Source organism: Phasianus colchicus, chromosome 17 (genome assembly GCF_987193195.1).
Source record: "Phasianus colchicus chromosome 17, bPhaCol1.hap1.1, whole genome shotgun sequence".
NCBI lineage: Eukaryota > Metazoa > Chordata > Aves > Galliformes > Phasianidae > Phasianus > Phasianus colchicus.
The window spans coordinates 11,066,922-11,091,055 of NC_143452.1; the positions used below are offsets into that span (position 1 = coordinate 11,066,922).

Genomic DNA, 24,134 nt, shown 5'->3' on the forward strand with positions numbered 1-24,134 from the left:
TGCATTTTTGTCACAAAGAAATCTTTTACAAACTCATTTTTCCTCAGCTGTGTTTTGTAAGAGCAGGGCTTAGATGTCAAATGTCAGGGATTGAAGTGCATCACAAACATTTAATTCAGCTTTTGCTGGCACTTCATGCCAACAGCTTTGGTTTTTATTGCGGAGGAAACCCAATTCAGCCCTGCTGTATTTAATGACAAGTTGGAGGACGTAGTAAATTCCTTTTAGCACATTCATGAAGCAGATGAGGAATGATTTGTCACAATCTAACCAAGAGAAAATTATTTTTGCATGTATGACAACCTCACAGTGTACTATCTTCTCCCACCCATGTATTTCATAAGCTTCAGTAGATTAAAAACAACCCTTAGCATGGAAGTTAATAAATCAATGGCATATTTTAATTTGTCCAGGTTTATTTATAAAGATTAAGTATCTGTCCTCATAAAGTCAGCTGCAACTCTGTTTCCTTTCCTCCTTCGTGCCTTGTCATCTCTGTGTTGACTTCACAGGAGAAGCATCTACTGAAGAGCTCAGCTCTCAGACTTCGTATCATTGTATAATTGGTGGGAAGATGGGAAGTGAAAGAAGTGTCCTCAAAAGAGAGTACAGCAAGCGAGAGATGGGTTACTCTGATGTACAGGAAATGTGAGCTCTGCTCAGGGAAAAGCTCCCTTACTGCAGGAAGGCAGCATGCTCGTAGCTTTGACCCCTCTGTGTCTTGGGCACCAAAGTCTGCCTTTCGCAGAGCACAGACAAGGAGAAGAGTTGGAGATGATGATGGAGACTGTTGTCCTCGTGGACTTTTACCATTCTCACTGATCTGTTTAACATGAATGGGCTCTACTGCACTGTAAGCCCCCATTCTTGTCCTTTATGCTGTGGGGACACAGGATGACGTGCTGCTTTCCTCTCTGCTGCAGGCCTTTGCATATTCCGACTGTTTTCACACACACCCTTCTTCCTTCTCTTTTCTAAGAAAAACTTAGAAAAGAATTTCTTCCAAGCCTCCTTCCTACATTGTTTTCCAGACTTCTGATCATTTATCATTCTTATCAACAACTGAAAATTGCACTTTTATCAGTGAGAACTAGAATGAGAACTATGACACTTCGACAGAATTAGAATTAAATGAGTAGAGTTAGGTGTATAAGAATAGAGTTAAATGTAAATGGCTGTACATGGGCTGGAGTAAGAACTGGAACACATTAGAAAAATATACAGCAGTGTCCTCCAAACAACATCCCAGAATAGTTCTGTACACCTAACGATGCCAATGTTATACGTGGAAATACATTTATTTCTGCATTCTTTTATGGCTTATCACATTGTAGGAATTCTCTCACTTGAAACGTTCACCAGTTTTATATTCAATTAATTTTGTGTGTAATTTAAAGTACTGGATTCCAAATTAGCCTAATGTAGGTACCATTAAGAATGGATAGACTGAGTCCCTGAGACCTGGGGAATGTAAGTGGTACATTTCCCACAAACATACAGAAAATAAGGCAATAATTTTGTGACTGTTAGCTATTGTCAGACAAACCTATGGTAGCCCAGAACTCAGAGTGCTTGGGAATCTGCTGCATTGCAGAAACCATCTGGTTGTACCTACAATAAACTGAATCTTGTCTCTTATTGTTCTAAGTTGTTTCTCATGTTGATGTTTTGGCTTATTCAGGACAGATGGATTTTTACATGAAGTGCTAGAGGTACATTGGCACAGTGTTTTCAGCTGCTCTTCAGAGCTCCAAGAACTGTTTGAAAGCAACTTTCATGTAGTGAAGTGTTGAATTATTCTTTTTTGGAGGGAGGGGCAATAATATTCAAGGGCTCTTCTACCTGCGTGCTGAAGGGAAAAGTGATTGTTTTCTGTGGAAGTTTAGAAGCATGAAAGTGTGTGTGAACTCAGATAGGGATTATATTTACTGTAAAAGGGACACAAAACTGAGATTTAACTTTTTATGCATAATTGTGACTGCATGACTTTCATTAAGTTTCCAGACTCGCTCCTCAGACTTTTAGAACAATCAAGCTCTTGAAGGTGGCAAATTTTTGTATGACCTGTGTGTGTTCAGGAGAAAAAAAATCCAGTGAGTGATGATAAGTGAGCATTAAGCAGTCTTCATAATCAGGGGGAAAAAAAAGTGGGAAAATCTGTGAAGTGTTTCCATACAATAAACAATCCATTTCCTATTAATGTACAAAATAATTTGTACAGCAAATAAAACACTGAAACAAATACAATAACTGACAAATATATTTACTTTTATAACTATAATAATTTATTTATGAAATATATCCACATATATATAAAATATATCATATATTTTGGCAAAGACCTCCCTTTCTTTGTTCAAACAAAGCCTATTACCACTGTTTTAAGTCCATATAACCTTTTTTTTTTTTTTTTTACCATTAAGTTCTTTTTATTTTTGCAGTTTTTGTTTTAGTCTCCATCTTCTGATAAAATATAATTTAATGTCATCTGGTTACAGTTAACTTATGCACCCTGGGAAAAGTCTGCATGAAGTTCAGTCAAACAAAAAAACCCCAAACATCTGTAATGTCACAAGTAGGGGCTTTTCCTCTCTCTTTTTAAATTATATTACTGAACAAGATTTGCAAAAGGCTTTTTTTTTAGCTTACTCACTCTTGCATCCTCCTATAAAAATAAAAAAATAAGAAGAATTCCATAATTTCTGAAGAAATCATTTACATTGAAAAGTGTCCTGGGGTGGATATAATCTTATTGCCAAGTTTCCAAGTTGTTCAGTGATGTTTCAGCGAAGAGATAACAATGTGATTTAAAGTACTAGCAAAGATGAATGCATGAACTATGGATGATAATGTACGTAGTGGCTTTGGATAGTATATATGGTCCAGTACAGTAAATTCTTTTGTGTGAAGTTTCATTTGAAGTTCCACAGTCCTGCCCTTTCATCTCTAGGAAATTCTTTGGGATTAATTATTGGAGTTCTGCTCATAAATTACAGCACATCCCTAAATAATCACTGCAAATGTCTTTGAATGGAACTTCGTAGTGCAGGAATAATTTGTGCATAAATTCGGTAATCTATTGAATACTCAACGTATACTCTTAACTTGCTATAGTTTATAGTAATGTTTATATTAGATGTTCATATTTATTCTGCATAGATAATGTTATTTAAACATCTGCCACAGAGTTACAATATGATGATTCAGGCTTGCATACATTAACAAAGGAAACATTTTGCATCTGTTTATTCTTATTGAGCACTCACGTATAGGCAACCTCTAACTCATCACCTTGTCCAATTACTATTGCCCACATAATACTGGATGGGTTCTTCAGACATGTAGCAAGCAGTAAGTGAAACAGTATGTTTCTATAGTACTTTTTAAACCAGGTAGAAAAACGTTTCCTGAAACTGTTGCTGAAGTTTGGATCTGCCTTTGAATTTTTCTTCAGTGATGATACGTTCCCTGCCAGGTTAGGTGATAAAGATTATCCTTTACTGAGGTTCTCAGGAGGGGAGCATGGAGAGAGCTTCTTCATACAGGTTCACGTGCCTTCAGAATGGCACTGATGAAATGAAAGTGTTGCATACTGCTGAAGTCTCCACTGGCATCAGACTGAAGCATCAATTTTGTCCATCTCAAGGGAGAGTTGTAACTCAAGCTCTTGCTTCTGAGCTTCAGCAAGCGAACGTTAAAGCTAAAGAATCAAACAAAACCTGCTGGATTAGTCTGAACTCCCCATATCCTGATAGAACTCTGCTTCATCTTTTTGATTGTACACACAGAGAAAATCCTGCCCAGATGCCTAACCAGCTCTGCTTACATAATTGTAACAAAAAAATTCTAGGTACTTCCCTCCACAGCTATAATGCTGGGGGGAATGAGGCAATTTATATTTATTTTTGAAGTTCCCTATTTCTAATGGCTGCTTCATTTCACCCAGAACTGGAAGTATTTGCTTACTGTGACACTGTTTTCATTTCTTATGTAGCAGTAGTATTAAGGGTAGTAAGCACAGATTTGGAACTGGAATCTTCTGAAACTTGTTACGAGGTCACTGCAACCTCTTCATATCTGAAAGCAGATTTATTTCCCCTCCAAATGCTTTTCCACAGCTTGTTTGGTTGCTGTGCCTTGACAATGTCAGTTTTAGTGGAGCAGTGCACGTGTAGCTTAAGTTGTTGCAGTACTAATTAAGTAGAGATGATAGACAGGAGCAGCTCTTACCCTTAAAAAAAAAAAAAGGTGGGACTTTTTCCAAAATGTGTGCTGGCTTATAGCCAGAGAATCCAATTTCTGAAGGAGCTGGAGCAGCAAGAGGAATGTTGTAGTAATTCGGTGTGTAATAAATTTTATTAAAAAAAAAAATCTACTGGGCCAAATCTGCCCATAATGTTCAAATGAAAGAAGTGGCTCATGAAAATACAAACAAAATTTTGGAGAAATATTTCTATTCAAGAGTAAACAGAACGTGGCCACCTGAGCTGTACCTGGTTGTTCAGAATTCTCCAAACTCTGCTACTGAACGAACGTTTGCTCCTCTTCCCTGCATTGGTCCTTCTCTGTTGTTTTCACTGATCCGTGATTTCTGAGGATGAGAGAACTGTTACATTTCCCCCAGTGTAACACTGATTACTCTTACACGCCTATTCATAAAGTGACAATGTCAGACTTTCCTTTAGATTACATAAAACTTTGCATTTTTTAATTCTAAACAAATCCAATATTAAAAATGCTCTGACTTGTTCTGTTTAATGTCCCAGCTGGGTAGGAGATCTGCTGTTTCAAACATCATCGTAAAAAGAAAACCACATAGAGTAACTAAAGCATTACTGTGCTTAGTCTGGCTAGGACAGAGTTAATTAACTCTTTACATAGCATCCCATGTGGTGCTGTGCTTTAGATTTGTGATTAAAAGAAGTGTTGATAGTGCACCACTGTTTTGGTATTGCTGACTGGTGCTTGCATGGCATCAAGGCTTTCTCTTTTCCTTCCTCCATCCCCACCCCTAGAGTAGGCCAGCAGTAGTAAGAGATTGGGATGGAATAAAACCAGGACAGGTGACCTGAATTAGCCAAAGCAATATTCCATAACATCTAACTTCATGCTTAGCAGTAAACAGATGGAAGAAGGGGAATTTTAGCTTTTAGAGCAGCCAAGGCTTGGCAAGTAGCTGGGCATCAGTCTGTGCAGGAGGTGGTGATACCCTCTGCATTGCCTGTTGGTGTGGTTTTTTTTTTTTCTTCACCTGTTAAACTGACTTTATCACCATGTTTGAGTTTTCTCCCTTTTGTTCTTACCAACCTTTCCCTGATCCCACATGAGGGGGAAGGGAACGAGTGACAGTGTGCGTGCTTGGCTGCTACCCAGGGTTAGCCTACGCTATTAGACACGAGAATTGGATTTAAAATAATAAATTTCTCAGTCAGCTTATTTTGATACATGCCATAATTAACTTTCATGAAATAATCAAATAATATGTGGACGGTTATTAAGAACAGACTCACCTTCTTCTGTCTTGCATTCTTCTGCAAAACTGCATACACTGTTTGTCATGAATATCCAAACAAGAGCACCGAAATGAAGGCTGGGAAGTACTTTGATTCTGGCCTGTAGACCTTTTGCCTCTAAAGCTGCCTCTATAGTTGGAGAGCCCATATGGCACAGTCCTCCTGTTGGGACAACCACAAATATTGTATATTTTAGGAGCCAATTACGATGTTTTAGGAAACAGAGCTGGTGATGCAAACATTAAATAATTGCAAAAAAAAAAAAAAAAAAAATCAGACTATGCTTATGTAAGAAGTTCTCCAATCACAACTTCTCAAACAACTCAAGCTTTTATGAAGTTATAAAGTAGTTAAAAAAAAAAAAACAGCTGAGAAGAGGTTTACTGCATCGTGTTTAGGAACGTGACCCATGGAGTCTCAAATGTGAGAATAAGCTAGGTGATCTTCCTTGCATGATCTCACATAGAAAAATCATGCAGATACATATTCTTTACAGCAGCAGACCAAGAAATAGTAAGAATTAACTCTCTGTATTTCCCTGAGGTCTGGCATGCTTTGTGCATTTGTGGATTATAGCCAGCAATATCAGGACAGGACATGCTTCGTTACTCCGTGCTAATGTCTCAAAAATTATGCTCCTAAATGTTGTGAAAGTATCTCAATAGCAGATTCACACCACACAACTGCTGGAGACTCACCAAAGTTCCAGCGCACTCGAGGGCTGGGCTATGCAAACCACAAATCCATAGAGATCCAAGGGTAGAAAAAGGAGTGGAGGTGGGAGAAAAAAAGAGTTGAGAGAGGAAATAAGAGTGGTTGTAGCAGGGTTAGAGAGAGGTTATAGGGCAAGGTCTGAATAATCAGTCTGGAAGCACTAACTTCATGTACTTGGACTTCTTTCGTTTGCTTTCATAAAGACATCATTAGGCTGTTAATTGGGAAGCAGCTAATCTTCCATTTTCCCACACTCATGGTGGGCTGAAAGGTTTAGAAGCATTATTTTTGTAATCTCTGCAATAATTTCTGATGTAACATCAGTTCTGTTGATGCAAATCAGTTATTCAAACCTGTGCACTGCTGCTAGTACGTACTAGTTTGTAACAGTCTACCTCATCTTCCACAGCCTGGAGCAGAGCACGCCCATCGTACGTGGATTTATCCCAGAAAGATACAAAAGCAGAAGCAGTGTTTCTGTGTGCTAGCAACCATTAGAAGGTCTTTCCATAGCAGATGCTGCTCTGCTTAACATCTGTGCAGAAGCTGTTGTGTATTTTCAGCACTTTCTTCATTCTATGGCTGTGCCTCAGCACTGGAGAGGATCGAGAATAGGCAAATCAGTCTAAGACTCTAAGAGTTGATTACTCTGAGTTGATTTTGTCCCTTTGTCTCATGCAGTCATTTGAGAAGCTGACTGTTGTCCTCAGGGTTAAGGGCAAGTCTCGCTTTGCAACTGAACAGTATTAATAACTTCATGCTGTCATGTTCTGTGTGTCTATTCTATACTGCTCAGAGTAAGGAATGATAACTGGCTAATGTAGATAACTTCTGCCATAACTGCTATATAGACATATTTTAGATAAATGTTTGTTTATTGTTGTTGGTTTTTTTGCTGCTGGCTTTCAGAGACAGAAACAGGGAGAAGTTCCTGTATTTCTAAGGGTGAGGAATGCTCAATGGAAACTCTCCGGGAAAATTTTGTTATTCAACTTCTTGCTCAGATTTAGGCTGGAGTGGAAGGAGGAATTTTGCTTGGTCTAACCAAATGTGAAACCCCTACTTCATGGCAAACAAGTTGCAAAGGGATAAGGAACCTTTCACCGCTCTTACAGATGTCTTTCCACACTGTATTAACAAGAAATAAAATACTGTGGTATTTTATTATTGTTATTTAAAGAGGTTCCTCGTTGAGTCCACTTTTCCAACATATGATACTTTCTTTTCTTATTCTAATTATGTAAATGCATCTCTCTGTGGGACCAAGCTGTGGCTTGGCCTGTGTCAGAGGTTTTGCCTTCCCAGCTGGAGAGGCAAAAGGGCACATGTGCTTTCGTCCTTTGTTGCTGCAGTTCGCAAGTCATAATCAACTCCAATTTCACATTAATAGCTCAGTATGGGAACTGAGGGCCCATTACAAGTCTGCTGTCTTTCTTAAGAGACAGTAAATTCCAACAGACTGACGGGGTGGCCAATATGGTGTAATTACAAGTGATAAGAACCGTGAATCGCAGCCCTAAGCAAAGGAGGAGGCTGATATTTTAGATAACACTTCTGATCTTTCTAATGAAGCGCCTTCTGTTCTACGCAACTTGCAAGCTCGATGCTTAGAGTATGCTTCGTAGCTAAGGAAATGTATTCTTAGCACTTCATTCTCAATGGTCTAGAAATAAATGCAAATGCAACGTTTTCAAGCATAAGAATTTTAACTAGAATGCCCAAGCAAACATTTTTATGTGAGCTTATTAATCAGAGATGGAAATCTAATTGTTCTCCCAGTATGTCTGTTTTTAGTTTCTAAGGCAAAAATTCAAAACCAAAGGAGATGAACTTCAGTAGTGTCTCAGAATCTTTTTAGCAGGATTCAAAAGAAGCTACATAACATGGTTGGTGTTTTCTTGCAACTCATAAATCACATCATTCAAGCAAATGCTAGTGTGTGCATGGCTATCATTCCAGCAGCTGAAAATGTTACTATTTCAAGTTAGTTCATGCCACTTTCTCAGTACTTCAGAAGTGAGAAAAGATGCCAGAGAGATTCATTTGAACAAGTATCAGAAGCATTTGCCTAGCAGCATTACTTAATCTTCTAAGATTGTTACAGGTGATTAGCAAAAGGCTGCTTGTGCAGCAAATTATTTGGTGCTGCAGTGCTCAGGTTCAAACTGACTGATGTAGAATCACAGTTTCTGTATGCTCAGTGGGAATTATTATCAGCATTTAATTGCCAACCAAGCATTTGCTTAGCTAAGAAGTCACTTTGCTTTCCCTTTCAGGTGAGGTATCTCTCTTCTTTAGTCAAGGCTTGCTGGCTTTAGCACACCCAGGGCAGTTTGTCTCCCACAGATGAGGGACAGCCGAAGTAGCAGAGGCACATTTCTTGGCCAGCCTCTTGCTGGGCTTCTGGGGATCCTGAGCAACCTGTTCCCTTGCACTGTGTTCCTTGTGGTTATGGTCAGCTCCCTTAGCACGGGCTAAGAGCCATTTAGGAGATTTTTGAGAACTTCTATTTAAGACCTACAGATTTAAAGAATTAAAGAAAAAAACGTCTGCATGAGAAGTATGGCCTGACCTTCAAATCAGTACACATCACTTCTTCCTTTTGGAGAACACAATTCTCCTAAAGCAGTAACATGGGTTTCCACATATTAAAGAGCAAATGGGTACTGTGTCCTTTTATGCCTTTCTTCTACCCAAGGAGACCAAGCAAACCCATGCAATTCTGGATCAGCCTGTCCAGTTTGGATCTGCGAATCAGACACTCAGATGCAATCTAGACCAATTCTGTACTTGCACCCACAAAACACAACATAAAAGCTCTGCTACTGAAAGTCAGCTAACTCTTGAAGCAAGCTTTTGCCTTTAAATTAACAGATATAGGCATATATATATTTTTTAAACACAAGTCCTGAGTGATGGTGAAACAGCCATTCTAAACCAGAGATATTACTGCAAGCTTCCACAGAAAGAACTGCCCACTGAATGACCACTACTTCGAGTCTAATTGGGAAGAGTACAGTTTGCTTATGTCCAGCTGTCCCTCATTTATACTATGGTGAACGTTCAGAATTCAGGCAGCCAAATCCAAACGGTTTATTTTAATTCTTATAACATGTGGCTGAGTTTCTCATGCTGTGTTATAATTGACCTATGAGCTGCTATTATTTTCTACTTTCCCAGCCACTTAAACACAGTAGATACCTCCAGGGCACTTGAGAGTTTCAGCCAAAACAAAGGGATGAGGGGGTTGCAGCATTCATCTTAGATGCTGTGATTTCAGTATTCAGCAATATATTTTCTGGCAGGTATCCAGGCCAGCAAGGCTCCCAACTGTCTCCAATGTTCTCAGATAATCTTAACATGTATGAGATCCCTGTAAGGACCACTGAGAATAAAGAATGCCAAAAGAAAGCAAAAATTAACGTAATACAAATAAACCAAAATGTATCTAGAAATAGAGATGTTGGGGAAAATAACAGATATTTCTACGTTCAATTTCACATAAAGCTACTGCAGTGAGACTGCAGATGAAGAGACAACTGGCTGTTTCTAAAGTTCACTCCAACTGTCTGCAAGAGGTATAATTTGTTTAAATGTGAGTAGTTGACAACAGGATTTCTTCCTGTAGCATCTATTCCTCCTCCTCCTCATCATTTAAGATGTAAATGCAGTGTTCTTCAGAAATGTTCTTCAGAGAAGACTTGGACATCTTGGTCTTGTGTCATTCTAATCATGTGCTTTGTCCAGAGAAATTGTACATTTTCTGATGAGCTTTTTGCAGCTAAAATTATTTTCAGATGAGATAAACAAGTTTTTACACTCTACAGCCACACCTTTATTTCCCACCTCCTTTCAATAGTAGTCATTGTTCCTGTACATCTACATAGGCTACTGTTATGCAGAAAGATGTAGCCTCAAGACCTTGCTAGATTTGGTTTTACTTTCACTGTTTTTTTTTTCTTTCCAATCCTATACTTTTAATACTTGCTAATTTGGGAGGACCCCAAATTCATTATTGCTAACTTCGGCAGAAAGCCAGGATTGCACGTATCCACTTCACCATACAGTCTCATTGATCAGATGAGTTGATTTACTTCCTGCTGGGACTTTGTGGTACCCAAGTAACTGCTGTGAGAGAACTGAAGCAGATTGTTTCCCTGGGCACCTTCCTTTAGCATCCCAGCAGCCTTACAACAACGCAGGCTTGAGCCAAACCCCGCTATCTTGCTGGCAAAGTGCATACCTGTCTATTCACCTCAGAGACTCAACTAACCAGCGTTGTCACAGTCAACTGAAAAAAGAAAATGGGCTGCGTACACAGGGTGTAGTATTTCTAGAAAGTGAGAAATATGATGTGGAGGATGCTTGTTCCTTGGCACAGTGTTGTTGAACAGCCAGTCAAGCCACAGCAGGTGACAAGCACAGCTCTTGTATCTTTGCTATCAGCTGTGGTTTGGGTTTGGTTGGCAGTCATAGGAAAGTTCCTTCCCAGGATGCTTTCTAGGGAAGGTTTTGTTGGGGGTCTTCACAGGACTTCACTTGACAAAAGCACAGGAGACCGAGCATGGGTGAAAATGTGATTTCTGTTCAGCAGTAGAACAGAGAGGTAGAACTGGGCTTCAGTAAAACCTTATTTCTAATACAAGAGCTGGTGGCCATGCAGTCCTATTTACAAAATAAACTCCTAATTCAAAACTGGATGAATTAATCAATACTGTAGTGAATGTATTCTTCACTTCTAAATCACAGGAGAGGACTCATGTTTAATTATGACAAGGTTATATATAATCAGATTTTTCTTCTTCGTGTGAAATTATACAAATGCTTATAATTTCACACCAAAGACACCTCAGCAATACAACCTGCATCAAATCAGATCTGGAGAATAATTAAATCATAAATGAACAGCCAAATCAAAACAGATGCTTTTTTATTAAAAGACTTAAGAAAGTAAATATTAATTTCAGCACTAGAAATCCTTATCTTGTAGCTGGCAGAAGGATGTTACGTGCTTCCTCTATCAAATATGATCAGAAAAACATCTGAGCTGAATGAAACTTGGAGTGCGTTTCTTCAGACTATTGTTTAACATAAATACCTCTCTCAGAACGGCAGTTCCCATATCCTTCAGTACCTCACACCACTTCTAATCTGCTCCCAGTTTAGTGGCAAGTGCTGTGGTTGTTATGTAAAAGAATACATAACTGGTGCAGTATTTTCTGTTTGTGAGACCTGAGCTCCCGTTATTCCTTTTTCTTCCTCTGACAGGCAGGGAATGTCATCAGTGAGGGGCAGCTCTAAAGCAAATAGACTGAGGTAAATCACGCTAGTCAAGAATGGCTGAAAAATAAGATAAACAAAGTGGCAAATGGCAGGATTTTCAAGGCAAAACTTGGAGTATTTATTCTCGTTTGTGAAGCTCCCACAGAAAACACTCTCCAGTGTGTGCTTCTACCCTTCCCCACAGCGTGTAAAGTTAAAACCCACTGCTGGTTTAAAAACAAAGCAAGCAAGAACCTAGGGGAAAACAAATAAAGAGCCTTAAACCTTAAGGCTGATGAAAGTGACTGTGGTTCAGTGGCTCTAGAGAATTCCTATTCTTTGTTTATTCTTAGAATTAAACCAACATGAGCAGCTGTAGTGAAATGTCGAGGCACCAGCTATTGGTGTGTCTCATCCCTGACCCCATCCTCTGCAGGGCTGGGTCCCACAGCGCCGTGGGATTTAGTCTTCAGAGCCAAATAATAATTGCAGGTCTTTCTGAGGATGCTGCTGTTGGGATATCAGTACCGCAAGTACTGTAAATAAGGTTTTCAGGAAGACTGAGAGGATATATTCTACATTTAGATGTGGAGGGCGTGCAAGCTGTGCATGTGTCAAAGACATTTAAGGTGAACATTGCTGAACAGTGTGGGATGAGGAAATCTTAAAAAAATTAGTTTAGGAGCAGTTGGTTAGGAGAAATGATCAGGAACAAAACAGGAGAGTGTGAATTTGAGGCAGCTGCTGGAATGGGAATTGTTTCAGTTGGATAGAAGGCATTCACTAAAAACCAAAGCCATTCCAACTTATTTAACTTAGGATACGGGAACGCTGGATCTAGTTCATCCAAGAGAGTTTTATGGCCCTTGTTTTCAAACAGAACAGGCATGCAGAAAGCAAGCTGAGCTATTTCTTAGCCTAGAAGAATCTTACATTTAAGTAAAAGACCGTGCCCATATATTGCATTACTGAACTACTCTGAAGGTGTTTTTCCTCAAGGTTAATATTTATCTTGCTGGTTTCAGAATTCTAATTGTGCAGACGACTTGCACTGCTCTCGCTAATAAAGTGCATGCATTTTAACAAAGGCAAACTTACTTGTCTGTAAGAATATGCATGAAAGCTGAGGGCAGTCAACAGAGATGTGAAGTCAGTGTGCAAAACCAGAAGTGTGTATGGAATTTAATTTGAAGCCCTTTGGGCTGTGTTTGTAATAATGGCAAAGAATGAGTAAGTCAGGAGGCTTATCTGCCATGAATCCACAAGGTTAAAGCTGTGCTAACTCACAGTGTGAAGTCAATACATGATTTACATATGCAGGAAAAACAACTGTTTGTATAATCGGCCTAATAATCAAACCAGACTGTTCATCATAAAGTATCACCATAATAGAAGAAGCTTATTATTGTTTTCAGTAAATTGATTTGAAATACTCTCCCTTTGATGTAGTTTTGTGCAGCATTTCATCATAGAAAAATCTTCCAGCATTTAGAGTCAGAGATTCACCATCTCATTTAAGTTTTCAATAAAACAGTTGTAACTTAAAAAACTAGTTAACAATCCTCATTTACATCAATTCCTTTTATCTGCTTTATGCCTGATTTCTTTCAGCAATGAGTATGGCCACAGATTCCATAGTTTTATTTAATTAATGGTTACTGGCTTGCTAAGATTTTTCTTTTTATGTTTTCTCATTTGGACTGCGTTAGGACAAGTGATGCACATGGATAATTTGGAAGTCTTCAAATGTAAGGCAAACTTCATGCACAAAGTAAACTCAGTTAAACATAAGATTCATTGCTTGATCACTTCTTTAGGCACTTGGTTCTGATGGTGAACTGTGTGTGCTATTAAACAGAGAGATCAACTTTGCCTGGCTTGCAGCCACTCTTTTATCATGATGCCTTTGGCTAGCCAGAACTTTCACTCTGATCTAATAAGATTATAAGCACATGCTTAATTGTTTTACGGAACAGGAAATCTTAAGCTGCGTTCCTTTATTTCCAGTAATATACAGGACAGTGTGTATATTTACCTAATGATGGAGATAATTTTCAAAAAATAGTGGAATAGCAATACTTTATAATAAGGGTGAAAAGTTCTTTCAATAAGATTATTCAGGCTTCCTTTCAATAAGACACAATCTAAGTACAGAGGATCAGAGCAGCAAATGCAAAGATAATAGATCCAATGCAAAGATAGTAGATCCAGTTCTTCCTCTCACTTTGTCCATCCAATTCTACTGATTCAGAGATTTATGTAACTGGGAGACAGAACTGTTAGATTATGTAAAGTGGTTTTTATAACGTGGCCACAGAATTCATTCAGTTACTCCTCTACTGAGCATAGAGAAATACAACATAAACTTTTGCTTTGATATGGACTCCTCAAGAAATCTGGTAGTTTGAGTGAGGAAGTGCCCTGAGAAATATTCATCTATGCTAATTCTCTTTAGAAAGTTTCTGGACTATTGCCACAAATTCTCATTATACTTTATGTCAGAAGGCCACTTTAGTATCTGATACTGTGTCCTCACGACAGCACTACTTTCCTATAGTACTTTTCATCGTTATTGTGAGTTATTCTGAGCATCTACAGTGTTTCATTACTTACATTAACGTCATTAACTGAAACACAGAACCCCTCTGAAGAAGTGCTTTCCTCAATGTGTGGAATTAAGCATTAAGCTGTAGCTGTATTACATCAGTGGGCACTGTTTAAAATGTCTCTCTCTCTTAAAATGTCTGTAACTACAGATCAAGGTATGAATCAAGATAAGCATAATTAGTAGCGTGATAAAAAACGCATTGCAAACTAATTCTGAGTAACCAATCTTATCAGTGAGAACAATTTACCAGCTTTTAATTATCTTTATTATGATATGTTAACTGTTGTCTACACCACATAATTGCGTTATTCTTTTCTGATTTAGCAGACTTTCTTTAGGACTGCTTCTGTCTTCAGACTGTCACTGTTCCCAGCATGAAACCACCATTACACTGTGTCAAAATAGCACTGCTGTGCTCAGTGGTCTGGACTCTGAACAAGTAGAAAGCTAAACTCACACGTGTGCACAGATTTCTCATGTAATTGGGAATAGCTGCAGTCAAACCGTGCACGTTCTGCCATCAAATGCTCTTCTACAACTGTCAACTCGCTCATCTTTCTCAGTGAGGACAGAAATAGGGCTTGTATTGGATAGGCCTCTGCCTCTAGCACTGTTTTCATTTTTTCAGAGAAGGAGAGACCATAATTTGTTTTGGATATAACAGAACAATGCTTAATAGCATCTTCTGTTGGGAAGAGTAGGGGAAAGAAACCAGAAGAGGAAATAAAGTTTGTGAAGTGTTGAGAGAAGAGTAACCTGAACAAAGAAAATATTAGGGAATTTTTGCCAAGAAATGGTAAAGTACAGGATATAAATCAAGAGAAATGAGAAAGGAAAAAAAAAATAGTAAAGAAGCAAAAAGTAAAGTAACAATAATATAGTAAAGAGCAATTGTAGTGTTTGATGTAAGAAATAAAGCTGAAAAAAGGCACGTTAGAAGCAAGTAAGCAGGACGATCTTTCAGGGTTGGGTACCAGCACAGGCTTCCCAGGGTCACAGCACCAAGTCAGAGCCCACAGAGCATTTGGACAATGCCCTCAGACACACGGTTTGATTTTTTTAGGCAGTCACAGAATCATAGAATGGCTTGGGTTGGAATGGGCCCCAAGGATCATCAAGTTGCAACCCGCCTGCAGCAGGCAGGGCCACCAACCTCCAGAAGTCCTGTATGCAGCCAGGAACTGGACTGGATCCTTGTCCTTCCCATTTCAAAATGTTTCATTCTATTTAAGAATCGTGCTCCAAAAGTTTACTAACTTGTAACCAAGAGAGACACATCTAGATGAAGATAAGTGCACCTTTAGAGTAGAGGTACCAGCAACAGACACAGAACACCTTCACACTTTTTGGTCAGGTTGATGGTTAGACGTGAGGATCACAGAGGTCTTTTCCAACCTTAAAGGATTCTGTGAAAGCCTCTTTTTTTTTTCCCACAGATTTTTATGGTTTCCCATTCAGCGTTTGATCCTCAAAGTTACATTTGAGCCATAGCTTTATTAGTAAACATTAAAACTCTCAACAGCATGCACACGGCAACATGAAAGCCCTGTTTATAAGCAGATGTGCAGTCTGTACAGATCCAATGTTTACTTCTGTCAAGAAGCTGTGTAGCTTGTTGGTATATCAACAGGCAGGCCTGATGTCTCTCATTCACATTCAGAAATACCTTTACATACCTGAGAGATATGCTGTTATTTTACGTGCAGTTTGGATTACAAAGTTGTGAATCAGAGGCCCAACTGCGTAATATCTGAATTATCTTAAATACCTCATTGCTAATGCTGTATGTAACATAAAATGCTTTACATCTCATTCTCTATTTTAAGTATTTGTTGGAAGGGTGGATGTCGCATTGAGTGACGTGGTCTGGAGCAGCCACAGCTGTGTGCTGATGGTTGGGCTAGATGATCTATTGGTCTTTCCAACCTTAATGACTTCATGATTCTATGACATGTCACTTTTGGATAAGAACACTCCGCATCAATGAATTAATGCTCACTATTAATGCTACAGGACTGCATAGAAATTCTCCTAACGGAATGAAAGCAAACAAATAACTCATTGACTTCTGTGAACGCGTTATACGTTCAGGCTGGTAGAATTTCAAAGGACTTGTCATCCCGCATGGCCTCGACTTGGGATGCACAAGAGAATTTACAAATTCAGTGCTGTAAATCCTATTTCAGTTAACTTATTTTACTGCTACTTTCTGTCCTTTTCTACTCCTTTTGTCATTTTAATCTGATGCTGTGCAATTGACCCAAAGGAGTACGAGGCTAACAGAAATGCTGCAGTCAGTGCAGAACTTGGGGCGCAGAAGCCTCAGTCATGCAGCTCCAAGAGCTCCGACTGCTGAAGCTCATTAAACGAACTCCAGTTTTAGATTCATCAGATCTCCTGCTGATTTTTTAATGAACTGACTACTTGAGTTTCTACAAGACTGATGCGTTTAGCCTGTGAAAATCTTTACAGATCCTTGAGGCTATTTTAGCTGCTCAGACAGGATATATCCAATGGCCCAGGAGGACGCAAACCCTTTGGCTGTAGGCAAAGCGTCACTCTTCCTGGCCCATTTCTTTCAATTGGACGCAGTTTGTACCGGCTCCTGCCTTACTGGGAGCGCTTCACCCCTCTGACCTGGGAGAAACTCAGAATTTCCACTTCGTGGGAAATGTCATGTTTCCAAAAACTGTCTTTATTATGAATTGAAACAAAAGCTTGTTTACCATTCCCATAAACATAATTACTCGAGACACTTTTGTAACGCTTTAAGTCTGGTACTCAGAGGTTTTCAAAAATTAATGTCAAAGCGTTTTCCGCCGTGCTTTTTTTTTTTTTTTTTTTTTAAATCAGAAACAGCACAACTGCACAAACTGCTATCGCTCCTTTCCCAAGCGGTGGTTTATTCCGAACAGGTTTCTCCTCCAAAACAGCAGCTCCTTCCCCCGCCCGCTTTCCCTCAGCGTGAGGATGCGGAGCGGCCGGCGCCGCGTCATCCCGCGGGGCCCCGCAGGTGTCGGGGCGGCAGGGCGGCGAGGCAGCGCCCAGCGGTGCCGCGGGACCCCGCTGCCGGGCGGCCGCCCCTCGTCCCGCCCTGACCTCGCAGCGCGGCACCGCCTCCCCCCGGCGGCCCTCCAGCCGAGCCCTGCCCTCCCCGGCGGGCGCCCCCCGCCCGTTGCCGCCCCGCGGCGGAGCCGAGCCCGCCCCGCAGCCCCCTCACCTCCCGGCGACCCGCGCGGGGCTCGGCGCCCTCGGCGGCCCGGCCCGCCATTTCGCGGCCCGCTCACTCACTCGGGGGTGTTGATCCAGATGATGTCGAGGTGGCAGTAGTAGACGCACTCCTTGTCTTTGTAGGTGTAGCAAGTGCAGCGCCGCGCTCTGCGCCGCAGCACCCCGCCGTCCGCCTTGGCCCTGCCGCCGCCCGGCACCGCCGCCGCTCCGCTCTCCTCCCGCTGCTTCTGCCCCAGCGCCGCCGAGCGCGGATCTCCGCCCGCCGGCAGGGAGCGGGGCCGGGGCGGCGAGGACCCTGCGCCGCGGGAAGGCGAGAACAGCGCTCAGCGACCCCTCGGCGACCCCCGAGCCCTGCCGCCCCTTCCGCGACGGGACCCCGAGCACAGCGCTCCCGGAAAACTTTCCGGGCTGCTCCGAGCGCCGCCGTGCCGTTACTCGGCGCTGCGCGGTGGGGTGCGGTGCAGCCCCGCAGGTTGGGGAGCGCGGCTGGAGCCGCTGGGTTCTTAACCCGCGCACGGCCGAGTGATGGCTGTGGTGCCAACTGGATACCGCGCGTCGGACCGCGCTGCTGCCTTCCGAAAGAAGGGCAAAAAAAAAAAAAAAAAAAAAACAACTAAAAAAAACCCACAACGAAGCAGCCTTTCTTTGTGTGCGCGCGTGGAAATGGCAAAGAAAGAAAGAAATTCACGTTACCTGCAGTCGACGTAATTGTAAGTCCAAAGAGGAACAATAAGCCCAGCTCCATTAAACCCAAATTGCACGCTAGTTAACTGCAGGCAGCGGTGAAGTGCAGAGGCGGCGGAGCCGTTCCGGACGGGCTCGCAGCGGCGTGCAGGCAGCGATATCCTCGGGCTGGCGGCACACGCTGCTCCGCAGCCGCTTCCCACGCGGAGGTGAGATCCGCGGTTCTCCCACGTCGTTCTTTTACTTCCAATGCAGGCTTAGTCCTGAAGGGGAGAGCGTTGTCAAAAGAAGGGAAGCTCCATCGCTCGGCTTTTCTCACACACACACACCTCCCACCCCACCCCCAAATCCGATCTCAGAAACCGGAGCTGCTGTTTCCCAGCTGCAGCCGCCTCCCGCCAGCGGACAGCTGCGGCCCCGGGGCGGGCGCTGCTGGCACTGCCCGCCCCCGGCCCCGGCCCGTCCGTGCAGGTGAGGCGCAGGCGGCGGCAGCGCGCAGCGCGGCCTCCTTCACCGGCAGCGGGAGGCGCGTCCCTTCTGGCACTGCTTGCTAACGGGGCTCCTCGTTCGAAAAGTCCGCCGCTTTTCAAAGGTCTGCAGTTTCAGAAAGGCGGCTTGTGTGATGGAAACAAGAGTTTGTGATTCAAATCTGAGCTACCGACTTGGGAAATGATGGAAGGGTTTCATACTGCGTGCATCCCTGGCACGTGTGCCTAGAACAGGACTGCTGAATGTGGCTCTGTTATCAGCATGTAAACCGTTCAGCACTTGTAGGCAAGGTTTAAGGGCTAAGGGAGTCTGTGTCCTTCATTACAGTACTATTATTATAACCTATTACGGAGAGCACGTGTTGTAGAGAGCTCACAGAGAAAGATTAGCAAATTTAATTGTCAGTACTTTAAATCAAAACATTCAAGTGTTTTTCAGTACTGCCAGAAAGAGCTGCAATCAACATTTCTTTCACGCATCATGCCAGTTCCGTGTGATCCTTGGAATCTGTTTCATGAATAGGAAAGTCATTGCAGAATCACTCAGCTTACGTTACTCGAAGGCCTGATGCTGTTCTCTGCCATCTCGCATTCTTTTTCTGGCCCCGCTCCCAACTCCAGCTTCTGCTGTGGGCTGTTGAGCAACAGAGCTTACAAAACATCACCGAGATGTCATGTCCTGTCAGTCTGTCAAACCATGCCTTTGTCAGCTTCTAAAGTTTGAGAGTCCCAGGGGAGAACTTTGGTCTACTGTGTTCCCAACTAATAACAAAAGCATGATTCTCGTTAAAGGCATTAATAGTTAGAAGGTTCCTTTTTCTCCAGTTTTGCTGACACCGTGGTTCTCTGTGGACAATGAAATGGCTTGGTTAGCATGACTTTGAAATGACAAGACTGCAATATAGCACTGAAATAGCAGCAGCAATGCAAGCAGCTCACCAAAGCATTGATAACATTCAACCACCGAACAGAACTGGGAAAGTACTTTGGTAATTTTAGTTCTGAGAATTTTAAATAGCTTCACTGCAAGTCTCTGATATCTTCATAACAAATGCAGCAAATTCTATGCAAATTCCTGGAGTTAGTATTGCACTGAAGTTCAGGCTTAATCTAGCAAAGTTCTCACTTTCCTTGAAGGATGACTAATTGCAGTGACTCTCATTTTTAGATACGTTGTTTTGCTGGATGCTGAGTTTGTGTGCATTAAAGTCATGCTTGCAGTGCATCAGCAGTGTTGTATGGCTGCTGCTGTTTTGAAGGTATAGTCACAGAGCATCTCTGAAAGAAGGATATTTGTGATGTTAGTTCATTACGTCTTAAGTAGAAAAATTAATTGCTTCAAGCCAGGTGGTTCTAGGTCTTGTACTCCAATACTGTTATGTAGGATTGATTTTGATAGATGCTTGTGGTTGCATTTGAACTCCTCTGAAAAAAACATAAGCTTACTGTGCTCGTACTGTTTAACAGAATTCCCCTCTACACCCAAGGAAGTACTGGTTGTACGTTGCTGCTGTAATAAGTTGTAATACATTATTCCAAATTCTGGTTTATACACTTAATGCTGTTTCTTGTGGAGCATTTTTAAAATAGCAATGTACAACTATCACAGTAATAAAAAGTTTAAAATGGGCAATGTATAACTGCATCATAGCTACGGGTGAACAAAAAGGGCAGAACAGGTGTTGTGTTGTGAACTGATCCGTGCAAATTTTCCAAGAAATACTCATCTATTTTTTTAATGATATTTTGGAGGCCTCTTCTACACGGCCCTACTTTTTCTTCCGTGTGTTTTTAAACACTGAAAAGCCAGGGGAGGCAACATCAGCACTGATAGCGTGTGCTGTGCAAACAGAAGAAGTAATAAAATATATTCTGAAATCAGCTATCAGGGTTCAGAAATTAGGAAGGGCAAAGTTGATGGTATTTAAGCTTTAAAAGAAGATAAGACATAAGACTTATATGGGAAGAAAGAGACTCTCATCAAAGGAATTGGTTCTTCTGGATGTTGTGGGCCTGATTCTCAGTTACACTGATTATCAAGTTGTCTGTTTGTGCTACGTATTACCTGTGAAATGGTACTGGTTTTGTACATCTATTTGAGAAATATGCTTCTATTTCATGGAGGAAAGAAATGTTTTGTTTTCTTTGTTTTTCAAGCAGCTATGGAGGCAGATTCCCAAGAGACTGGAAGCAAATCGATCCAACCTATCTTATTTTACAACTGTTTGTTTAGATTTAACTTTCCAGATTCCATGTTCTGTTTCAGTTTCCAGATCTTTAGGATGGATGGGTACTTCCAAAAATCTTGAGAGCTCTAGGCCAATGTATGGACCTCATCCTCTTCCTAATCTTCCCATTTCCAACATACTCCTTCCAGCCCCTGCGCAGGGCCAGCACAGCGCTGCTGCAGAAATGCTCTCTACACACAGTGGGAATTCCCCTATGCTTTGACACTTCCCCATTCTTAGGCCACCCAAGCAGCATAAAGGAAGGCAATCAGTAGACCTGTGCTGTTGCTGGGTGTAAATATTGTATATTTGAGAAGAACTTACAATTGGCTGAAAGGAGAACGTATCTTAGAGATGAGGTCAAGGCTGAAGGAGTCCTGGAATGTGGAACAGCTGTAACAGATGATGGTAGGAAAAGTAAGCTCGGATTCCAGATTTTATATTCGAAAACCCCGGACTGCCTTTTCAATTAGGAACATAATCTTGGTTTTGTTTAGTATTTCTCTGTCCCTTGTTATCCCCGCTTTATAAATACGCTCCAGTGATTGTGAAGCAATCAGAGACCCTAGCAGTAACTCCACAGCATTTAACCTTTGTAACACAGGTGACTACACAAAACAGTTACGAGTTATAAAGAAGTTCCAGATGTTTTTAAGTAACTTTGATTACTGAGAGAAACCGCTTGAAAAGCTAACCTTGGAGGAAACATTTACAGTAGAAATAAAGCCTGTATTTAAAATAGACAGTGGAGTATTGGCGGGGGGAGGCATTTTTGGCACTGGTATCTATTCTTACAGCTTCACAGCAGGTCAAGAGGAAACCTTGATCAACACAGATATGATAATAAATAAAAGCAACCAAAGTGTTTATTGTGCTTGTATGCTATATGGGTCTCTTTTTCCACTGACTTGACTCTTAATCAATATTCTTTTCTGTTAATGAAAGGAAAGGTCATTTTGCTGTGCAAACACTGTGTTTAGAAGCACGTTCTGCATCATTCACACAAGGCGAGCGATATAATAGATTGTAGCTGATGGAAAAAAATGTGCAGAAATCAGTGGGTTCTTAAGAAAACATTATGCTCTGCTTATTATTTTAGTTACTTTTCACTCGGGTTCTGTGGCCAGAAAACTGAAGTTAATCTATTCTCCCTCCTGTTAAAGACAGCCCTATTCAGATCCCTTTGATGTCAGTGGAAAGAATCCCATTTTTGGTGGCCTTTGAACCAGATGTAGTAAAAGGCAACTGATCACGTTGTATAGTTTGCAATTGGGTAACTTGCTTAAAGGAGGAGAGTTGTGTTACCTATTTCTCTTTTCCCACTGCTTTTATTATTGTTAATATTTGTGTGCAATCAGAAGTAGATACTTGGTAAGCACTGAAGAGGACAAGCGTCCCTGCTCTGACCGTATTACAATATTTAGATAAAAGCAGAGTAAGGAAGGAACTACACGGCTGTTTTTTCAGCCTCCATTGCAATAGAGCAGTGGTGAACATATTTAATGATTTCTGCTCCTTTCAGCTGTTGTGAAATTTAGGAAGGAGTTTGCATAAGATAACATAGCCTGCTGTTGTAATGTGCTGGAGACAGAGCTTAGATCTCTGGATAAGGAATGCTGCATAAACATTAAGTGCTGTTATCAATGCCCACCACTCTCCCCAGGATCTGAACCTGACCTTACTTCCTGGATCCAAACAATCTCTGACTGTGGAAATAATGTGATTTTATAAGAATGCAATTTACTGTTTTGTTACCTGCTTCATATAACCAAATTGCTCGTGAATCTCTTATTTTCACATACATTTCTTCAAACGTGGGCACGTTCCTAAAGAAAGAGAATTCCCTGTTAAAATACGATCAAGCTGAAAATTTCTGTGTTTGTAAAGAATAGCGACTGAGAGCTGCCAGCAAGAAGCTGGAGGCTGAAAAGTGGGCTGGTTGTCTTGCCGAAAGAACTTGGCACATTTACAAAATGAGGAAGGCAGAGGGGCAGACCACTTGTGAGGGCCATCCCATTCCTGGAGATGCACTGGCAGAAGGGGTGATGAGAAGAGGGAGGGAGTGGTGTGCACTTAGAAGGATTTGGGTTCTGGCCTGGTTTTCTTTCCTCAGCAGCCTGATAGGATATTTGTGGTCAGTTGTTTGTGGCGTGAGTGATACTAAAAAACAAGGAAGGGGAGGTGTAAAAGTAAGATGGAGAACAGCAGCTGGAGACTAGGTGTGCCTTGAAGAACCGGCTGGCCTTCAGGCTGTTATCCAAAAAGTGAAATTTATATGCTTTTCTAACTGCACTTCCTGGAGAGCTCCCCTGTTTGGAGTGCACTTATCTGAAGCCTGTATGGGTGCCTTTGAAGAGGACATATTTTGCTTTCACTGGAAAGCCAAAGGATCAGAAACCCTGAGCCAGCTGTCCTGTATGGAGCAGAGTCTGCAGGGAGAAGCCGCTATCAGGGATACACTGGGCTGCCAATGGACCGAGGTGGGAGTCTGCCATTGCCATTGCTGTGCTCGTAGCAACTAGATGAAGCAACAGCATGAAGTGAACATTGCCATGATGCTGCTTTTTACAGTTGCCTTTCTTCAGAGGCGTAGCTTTGCTGGAATAACAGCCTAGTGCTTGTGTTACTGATGATGTGGTTCTTAGTCCTTCTGGCTGTGAAGGGATCTTTACATCATCTGCTGGATTTTGAATTGAGAAATTGGATTTTGTGGATATGATCCATTTATGTGGTAACAATTCCCGTTTGCCTTGTTAATTGGTTTTGTTTCGTTTTTTTCTTAGTGTGGTTTAGTGATCAGATGCAGGAACATCCTTTTACAAATCTGTCAATGAGTTAGCAGTCTTATAGCAACCAGCCAAGGTTAATTACATGTAAAGTAGAAAAAAATGTGCACATCAGTAACAGAAACCTCCTTTGTTTTATATGATGTATCCAGGTGGATAAGTCTGTGCAAATGTATATAGCAGTCAGTAAACTGTGTGCTAATAATTCATTTACCTGCATGAAAACCAAATGGGATGACTATAGATACTTTTTTTTTTTTTTTTAGGGATTTAAATCTCTTTTTCATATTTGTACTAAACACCATTAGTTGGAGACTAATGCTTCTGATGCTGACTTGTAGTGTAGTATAAATAGAAGTTCTGCTGCAGTTGCCAGCTGCTAATGAAGTCAGTGTGCTCTTATTGAAACTTCTTGGTAAAACTGATCTTAAATGCAAGTACAGGTCTGACCATTTCTTCTTCTGGAGGGTCAACAGCTGAGTCTCATCAGCCTAGCAACAATCTTGACACCATGTTTGAATATATAACCTTTCCTCTCCCCAAGTAACTTATCTCTCAGTAAGAAAAGACTTCCAGAGAGAAATAAACAAGTGTCTGCCTGTATGAACTAGTAAGGGGAA

General features: G+C 41.3%; 1 protein-coding gene across 5 annotated transcripts; it reads right to left on the reverse strand.

The window, feature by feature from the left end:
* Positions 1–2,306: 2,306 nt before the first annotated feature.
* On the reverse strand, positions 2,307–18,775 carry EDN3 (endothelin 3). 5 transcript variants are annotated; one of them, XM_090152439.1, is made up of 6 exons: positions 18,527–18,775; positions 18,022–18,275; positions 17,389–17,623; positions 5,511–5,675; positions 4,494–4,591; positions 3,585–3,700 (listed from the first exon to the last, which is right to left on the reverse strand). In XM_090152439.1, the coding sequence occupies exons 2-5, from the start codon at positions 18,071–18,073 to the stop codon at positions 4,522–4,524; spliced, it is 522 nt and encodes a 173-aa protein (XP_090008565.1). In that variant the 5' UTR covers positions 18,074–18,275; positions 18,527–18,775; the 3' UTR covers positions 3,585–3,700; positions 4,494–4,521. The 5 variants fall into 5 exon arrangements, with proteins under 5 accessions (XP_090008566.1, XP_090008565.1, XP_090008564.1 ...); XM_090152438.1 differs by lacking the exon at positions 18,527–18,775 and adding an exon at positions 18,354–18,499; XM_090152437.1 differs by lacking the exon at positions 18,527–18,775 and adding an exon at positions 18,342–18,497.
* Between the last annotated feature and the right edge of the window lie 5,359 nt (positions 18,776–24,134).